The sequence below is a fragment of the Delphinus delphis genome, chromosome 14 (assembly GCF_949987515.2).
Source record: "Delphinus delphis chromosome 14, mDelDel1.2, whole genome shotgun sequence".
NCBI lineage: Eukaryota > Metazoa > Chordata > Mammalia > Artiodactyla > Delphinidae > Delphinus > Delphinus delphis.
Window position 1 is genome coordinate 32,707,102 of NC_082696.1, and position 19,014 is coordinate 32,726,115.

At 37.0% G+C, this 19,014-nt stretch overlaps 1 protein-coding gene across 1 annotated transcript in view; it reads right to left on the reverse strand.

Annotated features, from left to right (window-relative positions):
* LAMA2 (laminin subunit alpha 2) overlaps nucleotides 1-19,014 on the reverse strand; it is a 603,358-nt gene that overhangs the window by 110,450 nt on the left and 473,894 nt on the right. The window contains exons 35-37 of the mRNA XM_060029982.1: nucleotides 10,253-10,364; nucleotides 5,302-5,464; nucleotides 3,785-3,995 (exon numbers count right to left, since the gene is read on the reverse strand). Of these exons, the coding sequence (XP_059885965.1) occupies nucleotides 3,785-3,995; nucleotides 5,302-5,464; nucleotides 10,253-10,364 (486 nt within the window). The remainder of the gene's footprint in view (nucleotides 1-3,784; nucleotides 3,996-5,301; nucleotides 5,465-10,252; nucleotides 10,365-19,014) is intronic.

Consider the following 19,014-nt stretch of genomic DNA (forward strand, 5'->3'; position numbering starts at 1 on the left):
AAAATACTTAAAGATAGGAAGCTTTGAGGAGCAAACGGGGTGCTCATGTTTAGAGAGAATTATTCTCCAAGTGTATACCACAAGCATAATTGTTAAGTGATTCTGATTAGATACCAAAGTTGTTGTAGTTCTACTTTTAACTTCTAATTAGATCTTAATACATTCCAGAGCTTTGTAAGTTTAATACCTGTTTTTTTTTTTTTTGCTGAGGGGTGTTGCTGGGGGGTGGATTAAGAACTTACAAAAGTTATCTTCCTGTCTGTCTCTATCTAGCAACTCATTCTTCCCTTTCTTCTAGCTCCTTCCTGTTCAAGGTCATAATGGTAAACTTGGGGACAGACTGCTCAAAACACATTACTTTGCTTGATTGAATTGCTCATCTTCTCTTTGCCCCTCAGCCCACAGTTTCCTCTGCCTTTTCTCCATTGCTGGAAATGGCATTCTAACCCTGTCCCGTTCTAGAAAGTAGCATTCAAAGCCTTCTGTGATCTGGCTCCAAAGCCCCATTTTCAGAGCCATCTTCTGCTACAGACTTACGTAGCTTACGAACAAGTATCACTGCTCTATTCGACATTTCCTAAGATCATACTTGCAGAGCTCTGTGTTTCTGCTTATGCTGCTCCATCATTTCTATCAACTTCTATGATGCCATCATTTTGGTGTTTGATTCTCCCAGCCCATATTAATCACAGTGTTACGTATAATGAAAGGTTAAAATGCCTGAATTTTCAGGCAATCGTAAGTTCTCTGAGGCCAGAAATCATTCCTATTCAGCCTCTAACACCCTGGTTACCAATAGCATCTTGATAATGGTAGATGTCTAACAGACATCTGCATATTTTTCCTGCCTGCTTTCCTAGCCTTATATCACACTATTTTCCAATACAAAACCAATCCTCCAGTTTACATGAACCACTCAGAAAGTCCCCCAGATATAATTTTAATCCATGACTCTCCAATATTTCAATTGCTTCTGATAGATTTCAGGATAAAACCAAATTCCTCAGCTTCGTTCTCAGAATGCAGTTCTCTTATAACTCAAGGTCTGGACCCTCTCTGTCTTCGTTGGCTTTCTATCCCCTCACTAGTTCACAGGCAGTCTTTATTCCAATCCTATCAAATCACTGACATTTCTCCAAAATGTCTATATGTTTGCATGTTTTCTTTCTTATTTCTGGAATGTTCTTCCTCTTCTACTTTGACTCACTAGAGCTCACCCATCAGGACTTAGCATACATGTCAAGTCCTCTATGAAGCCCTTCCTAAATCCAGGGGTGATTTCGATGCCCTTCCTTTGCATACCTCCATGATAACTCCTGGAGTGTACAGACTAGTTTACTTGTGTGAGCCTCCCACTAAATACAAGTCACCTGAAATCATCAGAGGTGGTGTTTTATTTTTTATATCAATATCTGTGTCTTTAAAGCTTAAGGCTGCATCTGAATCATAGGTAGGATTTTAAAAACACAGGTTGCTGGGCTCCACTCCCAGTTTCTGAGTTGATAGGTTTGGGGGGAACCTGAGAATCTGCATTATTAACAAGTGTCTGGGCGATGCTAACGCTGCTGTTCCAAGGACCACGCCATGGGGACCAGTGTTCGATATACTCGGTTTAGTACATTTCCTGAACTTAGGAGGGGTTTGATAAATGTTTTTAATAATAAACATTACATGCTTACTTCCTTAAATTTAAAAAAATGAGTTGGGTCTTAATTATATCACCTTTTTGTGGGCACAGGCTCAATGAAGTCATTTATTTAAAGCACAACTAATTACTCAATCAAATGGATACAACGTATCAGTTCTTTTAAAATCTATATGTACATCAGATTAACCCAGGGGATGTTTTAGAATATGGACCCTGGACCACACCTCAGACCAGCGACCTCAGATTCTGGGTGGGAGCCCAGGGGATGCATCTGTTTAGCAAACTCTAAACAGGCGATGCTTTATTGGCCAGTCTAGCATCAACCTTGGCAATCAACCTTAATCAGCCTTGGCAAGCAACCTTAAATAAGCTCTGCCTTATTCATATTAATTTAGTCAGTTTATCTATTTATTCTAGTAAGTTTTAAACAAGCCTTTAGTTAAGCATCACGTGTAAAATGAAAATACAAGAAGGACAACTTACACTTCAATACTGACTACGTAAGCTCCAGGCTTCTCTAGGGGTACCCAAGAATGATGGCTCTTGGTTTTAAACATCACTAAAATGAAGGAATAGCTAAAAGCACCATTAACTGTGCCACTACAACTCTTCTTGAAATACTTCCCAGATGCTTATTATAATTTCCACACAGGTTATTTTAATTTCTTAAAGTGTTGCCATAAAATGGAGTGGTGCACCTCCGGGTAAGTTACACCACTGGTGTATCACGAGCAAGATGAATCATGCGGAAGCCTGTGATATGAAGGCAGCCTAGCATCCTGCCTAACAAGACAGTGCTTTTTCTTTAATATTGCCAGCATGTCAGTAGATTCCAAATTGGTTAAGATTAGACACATCAGTGAGTCTTCTCAATCCTCTATCAAAATGACAAGGCTAAGTCCCAGGAGAGGGATCCAGAAAACAATTCTTTTAAAAAATTAATTCATCTTTTTACTTCTTAATCCAAAGGAAAATGGAAAGAAATGAATGGATAAAAAAAAATCCAGATTCTTTTTATTCAACTGTCATTCCATGAACAGTTTTGAGAGCATAATATATGCCAGAGAGTGTTCAGTTATAGCTGCAGGTAAAATTTTATGTTAGAAGAGATAAAGGTCTGCCACTGTTTTCAGATCTGTTGGGGTCAAATACTTTGAAAAGAACAAAGGTAAGTTTGTTTCTGGTGAGGAAGTTTTTTTTTTTTTTTAAATGCTAAATACAGGTTTGTGCCATCATATGAGCTGAATTCACTGTAGGGAGAAGTGATCAGTTTGCCATGTTAAATATTAAGAAAGAAACAAGAGAGAAAGGGAGAGAAAGGAAGGAGAGAAGGAAAGAAGGGAAGTAGGAAGGAAGGGAGAAAGGAAGGAATGGATGGAAGGCTCTGTTTTAGTTCTAGCTTCATTAACACTCTAAAAAAGGCAGAAGCTGCCTATCATTTCTTGAGGAGAGAACTCTCTCTTGTCTGAGGAAAAGGAGACGAAAATAACTCAGACTTGATCTGCTCATGTTAGTCCGTTGTAAAATATCATTTTCATAGAACATGTTGCAAAGAAGAAGAGAACCAAAATTTTCCCAGGCTCTGGTCTCTCAGTGAGCTGTTTCCTCTGTGCCCCAATTCCATTAGAAAATCCCTGGCACTTCTGTGATTTATGGCAGCCGGATGTCTAAAACCATGGTTTGTGGATCAGGTTGGGTGCACTGTACAATCATATGGTATTAGTATTTGAAGAAACTCTAGATATGCCCTAGTGTAATGCACTCATTGTATAGTTGAGAGACTGATGCTTTGAGACTTTAACTTACACTAGTACTTCTAGTTAGTGGCACAGTTGTCGTTAAGACCAAGGACCCCTGACTCCCAGTAAAGATCTCATTCCACTGTACCATTCTGCCCTTAAAAATCTTAAATAGTTTAGGTTATCTAAATTTTATTTGATTATATGGGCAATGATCATTCATTAAAAAACAAAAAGAAGGATCATTCCCCGTTCTGCTTCTTAGAAGTCTCCTTTCAGAGTTGTCACACTTGATTTCATGCGTGTGCATCAACTTGCATCAACTTGACTTACTCCGCCATGGTCAAACTCCCACCCCGTGCTACCAGATTCAGATGAAAGAGCCTCTAAGACTCACCTCCAAAGCAGTCATGTTTTTCTGGTTTTCTGCAGATAAGCGATTAGCTTCTTTGATTTTATCTGTGGCTTCTCTCAACAGGTCCCAAGCATCATCAACCTTGCTTTTGTAGTCTACCAGTTTCTCCCGGAGATCCTTCTCCATTTCTTCATTTTTCCCTCGGGATTCTCCAAACAGCTTCTTCACTTTCTTCAGAAGGGCTTCTGCAGCTCTATAAACACCCCAGCCCAATAAGAGACAATAAGCCCTTGACACTGCCTCAGGGTTTATTGGTATTAAACAGTGTTACAAAGAAATGCTAACATTAAAAGTATGGAAAAATTAAAAACAATATTTAAGGCAGATTGACTGTGTGCTAAACCAAGTTGAAAACTGATAGCTGAAAAGTGGCAAGAGCATTTATAATTAAAACTAAAGAAGAAAAAACTCCACACATTTAAAATTGATTAGTAATATAACATTTTCACTTGGAAGGGATCTCATGTTATTCTCATAGTCTGGCTGATGAAATCAGTTTTATGATTACTTCACACACCAAAAATAAAATCTACCTGATTAACCATGAGATATTTTCACTGTTACTTTGAATATAAGATATGAATATTGATATGTTTGGTTAGAAACTGAATATAGCGCCATGCTGTTGACATGCTAGTATGATATAATTTTGACCTACATTTCTTTTCCTTTGAACTGAGTGTTCTGGGAGTTTCCTGGATTCAACTTAATGGTTTTCCTAAAGTGATAATATCTGAGCCCTTTAAGGAAGGCTAAATATTTGAAGAACAGTAGTTCTCAAACTAAAAGGCATCATAATTCCCTGAAGAAGTTGCCAAAACGGATTGCTGGGCCCCATCCCCAAAGTTTCTGATTCAGTAGGTCTAGGGTGGGGTTTGATAATTTGTATTTCTAACAAGTTCTTAGGTGTTGCTAATGTTGCTGATTTAGTATATACTATTTGATTATTAATAACACCATCACTTTGAAGTTAGCTGACTATGAATGTAAAAATGTATTTTTTTATTGAGTGTACGGTCACAGGAATTCATTGGCATTGTAAAATTACTATCATTAGTCACAACCTCAAATTCCCAAACTTTATTTCATAGTATTAGGCATGTATTATTTGACAATTCTTCTAGTCAGTATTTCCTAAGATGACAAAATGTATAGGATGGCCTGTTAAATTCATAACTTTATTTATCCAAAGATATTTTTATTAAAACAAAAATAATTAATAGTTCTAAAGGCCCTAATAATGGAAATTAATAAAGCAAGACCATTAGCCTAATTGCAGAAGGGACAGCACCAAAAAAAGATCATTTATTTGATTATATATAGGTATAAACATGCCTTTGATCCGTTTTAGAGCAAGACAAATTATAACTAAGTAGATGAAAAATAAATAAAGAACAAAGTATCTCCTACTGATACGTGATGGAAAATTTAGAAATCTCTAAACAACAATTTGGAAAGCTCAGTTTATCAAATGAAAAAGTAATAGAGCTTCTACTCACACCAACTCATCTTCAGCAACTTCCTTTTGTGTGTCTAGATTTTTCCTCCTCAGTTCTGTCATCATCTTATCAACTTCATTCTGAAGCTCTTGCAAATTTCTCTCAAAGGCCTTGTCTTGAATTCCTAGAGTTTCATTTAGTTTTACAGCTTTTTCATTTACAGCTGCAGGGGGTAAAACAAATTTTGCAAATTAGTAAACTAAATGCCACATGCAAAAATGGCACCCAGCATCTGCTCTTCCCCACCATCTCTAAGAGAAATGTTGTTTGTCATGGGTGTTCCTGCTGGGAAACAGAGGCAGTTGCTGTAACAATCCATAACAAACAAGGAAATGTGACATATTTCTTCATATTACATTGCTTTTAGGGGGACACAGTAATTAAAACACAGTGTTTCTACCCCAAAAGGAAGAAATAAAGTAAACAAATAGCTCAAACCTTCTTCAGGTAAAAGGTAAAAAATGAGACATGTAGCATAACACTTGGAAGCTGAAAATGCAAGGTCTGCATTGCTGATAAGACACAATCATATTCAATTTTAAAACCCTGAGCATAGAAACACTATCAGTGTTGAGATCTCTCAAAACGAACCTGCCCTTGTACTTCCACGCAGTTCTGTGTTGATCTGTGTAAAGGAATGAGGAAAGGAGCCCCTATCTACGGACAGGCATTATGCATTAGGGCTCACAGATACCCTCCAGCAATAACAGCCATCCTAAGAGTCTGTGTTTATTATGCACTAAACAGGTTTTCAAACTGTGCTCTTTGGAATCTTAGGATTCTCCAGGCGCTTCAGGTATTCTACAAATGATATCTCTTCTGCCAAGAATCTGTTTTATAGGTTGGTGCTCTGGGCAAGTTTTCATTTGAAAAAAGAATTCTATGTCAAATAATAGTTTGAAAAATTGGTGAACTGAAACCTGTACACAGTTCTACCTTAGTTTTAGACCAACTTTTCCTGAAGCGTGTTCTATGGAGCACTAATTTAGCAAGATGAAGAGAGGTGTTTTTCTGAACTCTTTTATCTTCTGAACACTATTTCTATTATATAATATTACCTATGAAAATCCCCAGAATAAAGGCTATGGGTTGGCCAAGAGACATTTTCTACCATTCAAAGCTGTATCCTAAGACCTCTTTAAGATCTAAAGAATTTTCAAAACTCATTTCTATACTTGGAGAAACTTTTCTGATTAACACTGGTGGGAGCTGTTCCAAGGGTCATATGAACAGAGCTCCTGAAAAAAGTGCACATAGTTAGGCGAAGTAGACCAGCCATGGGGATGTGACATGGTGGGTTAGTACAGTGGTTCTGAAATGTGGTCCCCAAATTAGCAACCTCAGATCACCTGGGAACTTGTTAGAAATGTATATTCTTAGGTCCCATCACAGATCTATTGAGTCAAAAAGTCTGGGGTGTGGACCAGCAATTTGTGTTTCTAACAAGCCCTCCAGGATCTTCTGATGCACCTAGAGTTTGAGAATCTTGGGTTAGTAGAAGAAATTGAGTTTCAATCTCGAATTCTACCCTTTCCAAAATGCATCTTTCTAATTCTTTTTTAATGATAAATGTCTTTGGTTAGAAAATTGCTGCAGTCAACCTGTTATTTCTGATAACCATAGTTTAATCTGCAGAACAATCTAAATCAGGTCTTTTAAAGAACAAATATGGCCATTCTTAGCCCTGTGGTAGAAATTATTGCTCAGGTGCTATTCTTAGAAGTAGGTGAGGGTGCCTACTTTCTGGCTGACTACTTCATAGTCATCCCTTGACATATGCCAAAGAACCTTCTTAAGATTCCACCACTATGATTAGTAAGATATCACCTAGGCCATGTCATTCTTGTTAAGGAAACATGGTAACCATGGACTATTGATTGGAAAGCTCCTTGGTCCAGCAGACTATGGGGAAGCCATGCTAGAATGTTGATGATGAAATGTAAGAAGGTTTCTACTCTTTAGATTTCAAGAAAGGTAGTAGTAGATTTGGCTCTACTGATGATACAGCCCCATCCTTTGGTCTGAGTGCATGCCTATCTGTACAGTTGATTTTAACCAATTGTAGCATGTAAGTAACCAATGACATCATTTGTCTTCACATTTTTTTTTTAAATGAAAGGGATAAGCCCCACTTTCTAACCTGACAAAGCTGTATGTTTTTTCATTATTAAATGAATACATAAATGAACTTTGCTTAAAGACATTTTTGGAAATTTGATGGAATTTAGGTCCTGGGCCTAGGTGGTATTGAGGAAGGAAGGAATGTGAGATGCAGCCTCACTATTTCTTTTGTGGTCTCACAGCTAAATTTCTACAGAGAAGAATTTGGTGGAAAAAGAATGATGGAGTGAGAAAAGGAAAAGATGGATTGCATCATTTCTTTTAAATGAAAGCAATATGTAAGCAACCAGAAGAAATTATTAGGGTACACAAAAACTGCTTTAGCAAAATGATGCTATATTCAGAAAGCAGCATTATTTTAATAGAAGAGGGCTGATTGCTCCTTTGCTTCTATACATGGAATTTGGAACTTCTCTGAGTACTTTTAAACTAAAGATAAATGTGTTATGTAGTCTACTATTCCAAGATATACACTATCACTTCAGTATGTTTTCAACAGTATTAAAAATACTTGCAATATAAACACATCTTTTAAATTTAATTATCTTTTCTTTCTAACTTATTACAAAGGGAATTTAAAGTCGTTTAAAAATATCTTTAAAACAAGATAAAATAAATATAAAAGGAAATGGAGCAAAGATAAAAAAAAATAATGTAAATCAGGCAAAGAGTTACTAGACAGAAATGCATATGCTGGAACGCCCAGGGCAGTGGATCCTACATCTAGTGTTAAGCAGCTCAGTAGCCAATGCATCAGGATAAAAAGGAGTATTTTAAGAGGTATACAGGATCTATAACATACAAACTAAATAAATAAATTCCTCAGGAGAAGCAGAGCTGTTTTTAATGCTGAACCTGAGAAAAATATCCTATAATGGGTAAATTTATCATGAATGACTAATACTATTGAGACCTGAAGAACAGGAAAGAAGGGTGTCCAGCATTTCTTAAGTCTTATTATACATCAGAACATATGCTAATGGTTTATACAGACATCCAAGCCTTGTTATATATATGTAAACGCTTTATGATTTAACTCTGGCATATTCAAATTTGAATTTTCATGAAATTTTAATAGTTAGATTAATTCTGTCAAAGTTCTTTTACAAAGAGCTGTGGTTACCACTTTTGTTATCATTTACGTTAGTACCTGGTGGAAGAAGAGAGTAGTATTCATTTTGTCCTCGGGTATAGGATCACAGCTGTCCACATGGTACTTCACATGAATTAGAAAAAGGTGCCCCATTTGGACAGACACAGCCAGACCACCTGACTGATGCACAATGTAGGAAATGGGAGACACCTTTGATGACATAACCCCTTTCTTTGATAGACAGATTGTGGATGGTGAGCCAAGCCTGGGTTAAATATCATCTCCACTCTGCCCCCTGCTGGTGCCTTTGTGGCACGCACAAAGATGCAGATACAGTAGGCAGTGCTGGTACTGGAGTCTATCAGAAACGTGTATTAGGATTTATTCTTATGTAGCAACGTTTGATTGAAATGATCAAGATTAGTTCCTAGGATAGGCTGCTGGGTGTTAGTGTTTGAGACTGAGTTGGAAGGAAAAGGAAAGTCCCTGGAGTACTGACTAATGTCTTCAGGGATCCAGGTAGAGTGAATCTGTTCTAGCTGCAATGGGATTTTTTTGGTGGGAGGAAGGGAGGGTGGACACTTTCAAATGACATGACTGGAAAATAAAAACAGGGAAAGGACAACAACTTCATCTAGCAGAGGAGAAACCACAACGAGTTAACTGAGATTTTTTTGGTAGGAGTAACTTCTGTTTCGGATCCTGACACGTCTTGCCTGAGATTATGCCTCAGATTGAAACTCTGTTGTTTCTTGCTGTGGGGAATCTTTGGAATTTTCTGCCTCTTCTTGGCCAGTGATTCCTAAGACTGACCTGTCAGGATATGCCTTGAAGGTTCTCACGTCCTGATTTATTTGGCTATATTAGAAAGCAAAGTATCTAAAATGTATATACATTTTAGAAAGCAAAGTATCTAAAATGTATAGAGCAATAAAAATGTTTTATTTTTAAAGCAAAAAGAAAACACTTTTTCCTATTTTCTCAACATGCATGCATGTTTATCATATATTAGTAGATATTTAAGAACTAATGTTTTGTTGTTTTGTTTTTTGAGGGTTTTTTTTTTCTTTCTTTTTTCTTTTCTTTTCTTATCTGTTTTCTTTGGGTTTCTTAATCTGGGCTTTTGCCTAAAAATGGCTTCCACTTTGATTCTCAAATCAGATTGGTAGATGCCAAGAACTAACCCCTTGAGAATTGTGGACTAAATGCAGTAGAGCTTCTGGTAAGGTAGCACATCCAAATCCCAAGCAACAGATGTTCATTAAAAACTGGTACCAAGTATTTAAAAGCCATTTTGAGAAATTAAAGTGCTGCTTTAAGGCACTGAGCAGAACAATAAAATTAACTTTTTTTAAAAAATCAAGGATCTTTTAAATAGTTCTGAATACAAAAACAGCACCATAGCAGAGGATAAGTTGCCCATTAACTAATTTAATCATATTTGATCACAATAGCCATTCCTCAAGGATCAGAGCATTCAAAAAGGAATGCATTCAATTTACTGCTATTTTGTACTCATAATTCCTAATTCACTGACTTCTGTCACAAATTTAACACTGTAGGCTGTAGATTCTCAGTTGATAATGCCCTTGAATATCTTGATCAAAAAACTTTTTAAAAATCCAACCCTCAAATTTAGAAATGTCATCTCTTACTAGAGAAATTCCAGTCCTGTGCAATCCTTTTTTTCTTTTCCTGTTAGGAGAAATAATGATTAAATTGTGAGTTTTCTAATACCTTCTGCGTGCTGGGCCAAGTCCTTAATGAATTCTCCTAAGGAGTTTGCTCTCGTGTTGGTCCTCTCTGCATCCTGTCCAGTTTGCTCGCCATCTGCTGTCACTTTGGTAGCCTAATGAACCAAATTTGGGAAAAGCATAATTAATAGAGATGATGAAGCTACAGCTAGATAAGCTCTCACCGGCTGCATTTTCTTTCAAATATTACTTTGAGCCAAAGGAAATTGATGAATTATTGATCAGATGTACTGGAAATGACGCCCGTGCTCAAATATACAATTAAACTTTATTACTTCTTCCATTAAATGGAAATCAGAGAGCTGTATTTGGTCTTTTTAAAACCCTCATTGTACGCAATGGCACAGTAGAAGCCATAAAGCAGAATTATTTTTGAAATATTTTGAAGGTACTATTGCCAAAAGTCTTTAATGGATTCTTCAGCCTGCACATGTTGCAGTTTTGTCCATATTTTATTTACTGAAAAAGTGTGGAGTGTAGCAATGATCTCTCGAAAGAGGCACAGACAACCTGTCTCAATCAGCTTGATCCTATAGATTCGGTTTAGATCAATACATTAATTAAAGAAACAAAGAAAGGGAATGCTTAGCTACTAAGTAGTAAATGCTTGTTTTATAACACTGTAAAGATCTAGTAAAATGTTAAAGAAGAATAAATGTTAACTTTCCCCATATGACATCACCAAAAAAGATTCCAGTAATCACAGGACCATATATTACTATCAACAAAATAGAACAGAACTCTACAACAGCCCCACCTCCCAAAGAATGTCCTCATATTGTTTCACCCTTATTCACATTGAAAATATCACTTGACACAATGGAATCCATTTAATGTGTTCATAGTTAAGATATACCATATGTAATCAAATGGCATGTGTAACATTACAAGTTTCAGATACTACAAGGCTTAGAGCACCTTGTAATAGGTTTATACTTCGTTTTTTAATGTACATGCATATGCTAATAAATATGACTTCCTTTTCTAAAAAATAGGGATAATCTAACTACAGAAAATGAATCAAAGAATCACAAACTGCCTCAATACAATTTAAATAAAGGTTCAAGCTGGCAGAGTTTTAATACTCCACAATCTTGTACCAGAGTGCTTGCATTTTAGACATGCCCAGAGAATCTAAGTTGTTTTATACGTAAACGGATTTTAAATAGAACTTAAGATAGAACTAACTGTCTGGCCAGCACAGAACATGGTAGGAGGTGCTGCAGGAATTATAGTGCATTTTATGATTTCCCAGGGGGCAATAAGAGGTTTAATCCAAGAAAGTTTTCAAGGTTTTAAATAAAAGGTAGAATATAAAGTCCAACCATTATCATCTAATTTCTCAACCTTCAAATATTACCACCACAAATAAAAGAATGAAAGGAAAAGAATCCAATGGAAGTTTAAAAAATTCCTCTTTACAGTTTCAGTATATATACAAAATGATTTGGCGTGTGTTAATCAATATATTAGAATGCTCTGGATTAACTCTTCCACAACATTAATATTGGAATGATTTTCACTTTTAAATTCAAGGTCCAGTTGGGTCAAGAAACTCTACACATACACACCACATAAATGTATGCTCACATAATTTTTTAAATGTTGCTTTTGAATTACTAAGGTCAGCTGCTTAAGATATTGGTCATCTAAACTGCTTTAGATGTTTGTCTAGTCTGGATTTTACTGTGTTCTATAATATCTCTACTAATTTCACATATCACAGAATACTATAAGGGATTTGATCTACATTATTATCATCTTGCAATATCTTAAGAATTAATATACCACCAGCACTAGTATCACTTACTATACAGAAAATATACATTATAATTTGAACTAAAATTTATTTTTTGCTTCATCAGTATCTTATTTACATTACTAAAAGGTAATAATTCCCATAAATCTCATACCATCGAGCTTTCCAACTCTTGTATGCTCAAAGCATCTAATTTCTTGAAAATAAATGTATACTGATACACTCTCCTTTTAAAATTCTGGATGATCAAGATAATATTCATTGCCTTGACTTCTATTTATCAAGTTAATTTATAGAAAAATGTGTAAGAGTCATTGTTAACACACTCAGTACCAATAACATGAGTACTCCAATATTAAGATGTGAAGAATTCTACATGACCCATGGTAAGAAATAAGTCAAAAATGTTATAATTAAGACCCTATGCAATCAGTTTCCCTGGCTTCCTTTTATATGTAATATGCCAATCTCTTCCCTTCTTAGGGTCTTCTCATATTCTGTTGTCTTTGCCTGGAATGAGCTTCTGCTCAACACTTTAGTGGCTGGATCCTTGTCATCCATCAGCTTTCAGTTTAATAAGTATCTCTTCTTGGTGTGGCCATCCCCAGGGCACCTATCTAGGTTTCTCAGCTTCCTGCAGAAGAATATTTCCTTCATAGCTCCATGCATTTTAGAATTACTATTTACGTGTTGGCATACCCATGTAATGGCTACCTGACTAAAAAGTAAGCTCTAAGAGGACAAAAACTTGGTCTGTTTGCTCATCACTTTATATCCAGCTTCTAGTATGATATCTCACTTACAGCAAATATTGAATGAATGTTGTTAAATATATGACTAAACAATTTCCTAACTAATCTTGTCAACATTATTGCCATTCTTATTGCCTACTTATTGCCTACCTTTCCAGAAAAAGCTCTGTTCACACTACTGCTCCCTAACTCCTCTCCAATTATCCAAAATAAATCCAGCCCCCAAGATGATTCGCTTCCAACTTCACCTTCTCTGTGAAGGCATTCCCAATGATTTTGACCCATACACTCCTTTCTTAGATTTTCAAAAACCACTATCATTACCACTATTCGTGACTGTTGTGGGTAATTATTTTTTTAGGTGTTTCGTCATATCTATTGAATCGCAATCCTTGGGGGCTAGGGTTATATCTTATCTCTTTTTTATTCCTCCGAGTGCCAGGAACAGTGCCTGGCAAACTGTAGGGGGTCAAGGATGTTTGGTGATTGACTGATGTAGTAATAATCAAACAAACTATTCCTTTGAAGTTCTAAAGCCTGGTGGAGAAAGAAAAATCTCTTTCCATATGCCTTTCTGATACCATTCAAACTGGCCATATGCCTGGTTTTGCTTACCAGTGAATGTGGATGGCTGGGCATTTTTTCTGGACATTTTTCACAGCCTTATAGGAAGCTGCTGCTGAAGGGCTACAGCTGAGTGCTTAGGAGGAGAGCCAGGCCTGAGTGCCTCTGGTCCCAACCACACTCCATTCTAGTTAGTGGCCTTCTGGTAATTCAAAACTAGCCTGCGATTGCACACCAAATACCACGCTGGTGGGGGTGAGTGGAGGTAGGGGCCGGGGGTGGGCAGAAATCTTTATGGCCAGCACAGTACTTACTAAGGGAGAAGATAGCCTTCCTTCTGCACAAAAAGAGCTTCCTCTCTTGGCTGCACTCCAGGAGAGGAGGAGATGTGAGATTCCTGGACCAAAAGGCATTGACTTATGATATTAGCCCTCTAAGAGGCGGGTTACACAGTCAGGCTCAGCTGTACCCCAGATTGATATGCGTGTTCAGAGGGCTGACAATACTCTTGTGTTTCGTTTACTCTTCCTGCCTTTAGAGATACATAGAGGGCATGATCTCTATTTTCACACTGGTGAGGATGAAGGTATAAAGAGGTTAAGTGACTTATCTGAACTCACACATATAGGAAATAGGGGACAAGACACAAATTTTCTGTCTCACAGCCTTGTATGCTGTCTGTATTAAACATTAACTTATGTTTGGCTAACATTCAGGAGGACTGGGAAGATACTTGAAAAAGTTAAGCATTCTGGGTGGGAGGAGGGACACGGCTCCAGCTTTTATGTATTTTAAGTGCATAAGCTTTAGGGTTTAGTAAACATATTTAAAAATCCATATCAGAATATCATATAGATACATTAAAAAAAAATCATGTCCCTGGTGGCCCAGTGGTTAAGACTCTGCCTTCCAGTGCAGGGGGTGCAGGGTTGATCCCTGGTCAGGGAACTAGGATCCCACATGCTGTGCGACGTGGTTAAAAAAAAAAAAAATCCTGTCTCATTACACAGTAATGAAGTTGAAGAGTCACCTTGTCAAAACCACCCAGGAGAGACTCCATAAAGGAAGGCAATTACAAATACACTATCACCTATGGGGAGTGGTGATAGATTGTAAAAAGTGAAATTTACAAAAATCAGTTTCAACCAGGACAGGCTATTGATAATGTTACAGATGAAGGCTACATAGTACATGATAGGAGCTGTCTGCCTGATTCAGTTTGGCTCTCCTTGTATTTTATTAACTTGCCATCCCCATCCCTTAGTCAGCTTCCTTCTAACTCACTATTATCTTGTCCTTTGAGTATTTGACAAATGTCTTCTCATTTATCCTAATATGTTGTACAATCTTCCTTTCATTCTCTATCTTAGATTTTCTTATTTTTACTTTCTCTTACCTCTGTTCTACGTATTTCCAGTGTTCCTTTGTAAATGACAGCTCACACACTGCTTTGCATGTATCTCTCTTACCTTTGATTATCTTTTTTTACATTCAAGTTCACTCAACTAGGTATTTTTTCCTTTTATTTTTCTTTTATTTTCTTTGTGGGGTTTTTTTTTTTTTGAGTATTTATATCTAGGCAGCAGGCATTACCATTAGGCACACATTCATTTACTTCTGAACAATGTAGCTATTACTTTCTTACTTTAGCTCAAGCAGTTCTCACTGTGCCTCTTGAAATCTGCACATAATTTTCTTGGTTGGATATTACTAGTGTCTTTCATTTTCCGCCTTCTTTATGTTAAAACTAGAACCTAATGGAGCAAATCTAACTACTGAGTAGAAAACATTGCTTAGATGTCATCCACCTTTGCATTTGCAGAGGTTTTCTGCTGAATTTAAATTTGAGATCTAATCATTTACATGATATTCTTTAGGGTCAACTTCAGACACTACCGGTTCTGTATATCCAAGGGTCAGTGAAGTACTAGGACAAGCTACTAGGACAGACAGAGCACAAAGAGAGAGACAATCAACTGACCCTGGGGAATGATAATAAGTCAGTTCTATGTGAAATTTCTCCTTAAATATTTCAGGTGTCAGTTTTGAAAGTTCCAAATAAACAAGTGTGATTTGTTATACATTATCTCTCTCTCTTTTAAAAAAATATTATTTTATTTACTTATTTTTTATACAGCAACTTCTTATTATCTATTCTATACATATTAGTGTATACATGTCAATCCCAATCCCCCAATTCACCCACCACCACCACCACCTCCACTTTCCTCCCTTGGTGTCCATACGTTTGTTCTCTACATCTGTGTGTCTATTTCTACCTTGCAAAACAGTTCATTTGTACCATTTTTCTAGATTCCACATATATGCATTAATATATGATATTTGTTTTTCTCTTTCTGACTTACTTCACTCTGTATGACAGTCTCTAGGTCTATCCACGTCTCTACAAATTCTCTCTCTTTTAAAATATAACAGCAGAAATGAAAAACATTGTTGGCAACTTAGACCTTTTAAAACTATAAATAAGGCATTGTAAATATATATATATGTGTGTGTGTGTGTTTATATATATATATATAGTAGGCACTTAAATCATTTAAAAACTAGTTTCATCAGTTTGGAAATGCCTCATCTTCATTTAAATTTGATTTTCAATATACAGTAAGAGACAAGGTAGATAAAGCTAAATTTTGATATTTTATATAGTTCAGTCTATTACATTGCATTTACCCCTTATGAAATATAAACAGTTAAGAGATGTTTATCAAAGAAAGCAAAATATTCAACTCAATATAATTATATGCCTGATTTTAGTGCATTTTAGAGAAATTCAAAATTAATGCTTATTGTAGGTTTCTATACCTTTCATTTATTTTTATGCTATTTTTAAAATTATTCACAATTAGTTAATTAATTAATTAAACAAATACTGACTGAACACCTCCTGTATACATGATACTGGTGATACTGTGGTAAGGGAGAAAAAACCCCACACTTCCTGCTCTTTTGGAGTTTATAGTCTGGTGGGATAGAGAGGTATTTGTTTAATGATCATGAAAATAAATTATAACCACAAACTGAAGAAAAAGCACAGTGGTATAACACAATTATAAGAGGAATCACATCACGCCTGGAATATCACAGAAGACTTGTGGTAGACTTTGAGGAGCTGAGCTATAGAAAGTGCATTGGAATTAACAGAAGTTAACAAGATGTAGGAGGAAGTGATTTACTTCAAGGCTAAAGAAAACATGTCCGGAAAGTCTCTGCGGGACAAAGTAATTGAAGGACACCATGGCTGGAGTACAGATGGCCAGGGTCAAAGTGGTGTGAGATGTGGCCAAAGTGAGACTTTGGCCTTTATCTGAAGAGCAATGAGAAGCCAGGGGGATGAGTTTAAGCACTAGGGTGCCATGTTCAAATTTGAGGTAGCAAAAGTTCATTCTGGCTATACCTTGGAGAACAATCGAAGGAAAATAAGAATAAAAGCTGGACAAGCTAGAAAGCTAATCCCAAACTAAGGGCTGGATGAGAGTAGGGTAGTAAAGATGAGATCTATACACAGAAGTGGAACTCACTGTATTTGGTAATGGGTTAAATAAGTGGGAGGATGAGAAGGAAGAAAGTGGCATCAAAGAAGATTTCTAGGTTTCTGGCTTATATGTTCAATGCACAGGGTCCAGATAACCAGAGCATGAGTTGGGGAAGAGATGAGGCTGGGGAATTAAGACCATGAGGAAAGAGCATCACATGTCAATGAACAAAATGGAGAATTTGAAGGAGGAGAGTGATGTGATCAGATCTGTGATTTAGAAAGTTCACTCTGCCATAGGAATAATAATTGTTTGGAGTTAGATAAAGCTTAGGAAGAGAGGTAATAGAAGACCTCTGAATTGGGTTGGGGTAGAATGAAGAGCAACCATTCAGTTCTATTTTGGGAGACTGGTAAATATTGGAGGATAAATCATTGAGGTGTTCTAAACAGAAGAAAGTATGGGTTTTAAGAGGAAGACGGTGAGTTTAATTTGAGATGTCCAGTTGATAGTTAGGTACGTAGGACTGAAACAGGAGAATGAAGTCTGTCTTGAGAATATGGACTTATTAATCATAAACATATGTGGCGATCAAAGCCAAAAGAGAGGGTTTACAAAGTGAGAAGAGGTGTGGACTGAGGACTGGACCCCAAGAAAATCGACTTTTGAGGGATGGGCAGAGGAAGAGCTTGAAAATGAAAGGTCTGAGAATTAAGATAAAAGCAGAGAGGAGAGTATGTTAAGAAGGAAGATGGGTCAAAAGTGGCAATTGCTGTAGGAAGTTCAAGTAAAATCAAGTTTCCACTGGATTTAGTGACCAGCTTGTCATTGATTACCTAGTTGAAATAGTTTTAGTAGCAGGCTGGGAGTGGAAATCTAGACTACAGTGGAGTGAGAAGTGAAAGCAGACCAAGTCTTTGAAAAAATTTGGCTGTGAAATGGAAGAGGGAGGTAAGGACAGTAGCTACAGAGGTATATGGAGTTGTCATCAAAAACATCTCAATATTCCACACTAATCATACTGTCTGACAGTATGAACATGTAACATATGATTGTCGTATTCAAAAAACATATTCCAAGGGGGAAATGGAATGACAATAAATTAAAATACATTGAAAAGGATACATAATTATGCAACATTTTGCATATGTAATATTTGACATTAAATTATATAAAATAAATGTTTAAAATGTTAATCTGGGGGAGGAATATTATTCTCTTTACCAAGGGCTATCAGAGAACTAAATTGCTTCATGAAAAAGATAAGCACAAAATATACAAGCACTTGCAGGACAGAAGGCAGCTCACACCAGCTATGCAGGATCAGACTCGCCAGATGTTTTAACAAACATAAAGAATGTACTAGTCGGGCTTCCCTGGTGGCACAGTGGTTGAGTGGTTGAGAGTCCGCCTGCCGATGCAGGGGACACGGGTTCGTGCCCCAGTCGTGGAAGATCCCACATGCCGCGGAGCAGCTGGGCCCGTAAGCCATGGCCACTGAGCCTGCGCGTCCGGAGCCTCTGGCTCCGCAACGGAAGAGGCCAAAACAGTGAGAGGCCCGCGTACCACAAAAAAAATAAAATAAAAAAAAGAATGTGCTAGTCATAAAGTGACTCGCCAGCTAACAAAGTAGAGAAAAGGATTCTCAAAAAGATTGGCTGTAGCAGTGAAAGCACTTTCCAGAGGAAAGGGAACTGGAAGAACTGGGTACCTCTAGGCTCACCATAGTTTTCAATCTTAGCCGAGATCAGAATCATCTGGAAACTCTTGAAACTCCCAATGCCCATACTGTGCCTCAGACCAAATACATCGCAACCTTTGGGGGTGAGACTGGGCACCACGTAACTCTAATGTGCACTCCTAGTTTAGGCACTATCTCCTCTAACGTAGCCATGGATAATAGGAAGTCATGGCCCCTGCACTTATACTCTGGGCCCAAATGCTGAATCATTCATGGCTGTGAGATAAAGGTACTGGGGGTCTCAGCCAATATTAGTGGATATTTATGTCATCTAGTCCTCTAGTTATGATTACATGTGTATCAATACACCTTTTGATTATCACGCTGATTGACCACAGGCAAAGAAAGAATTGATCATTTTGAATATTGAAGGTCTCCATGACAATCCTGTTTCTGGTGAGGACAAGGTTAATAAATAAGCGAGGATTTCTATTT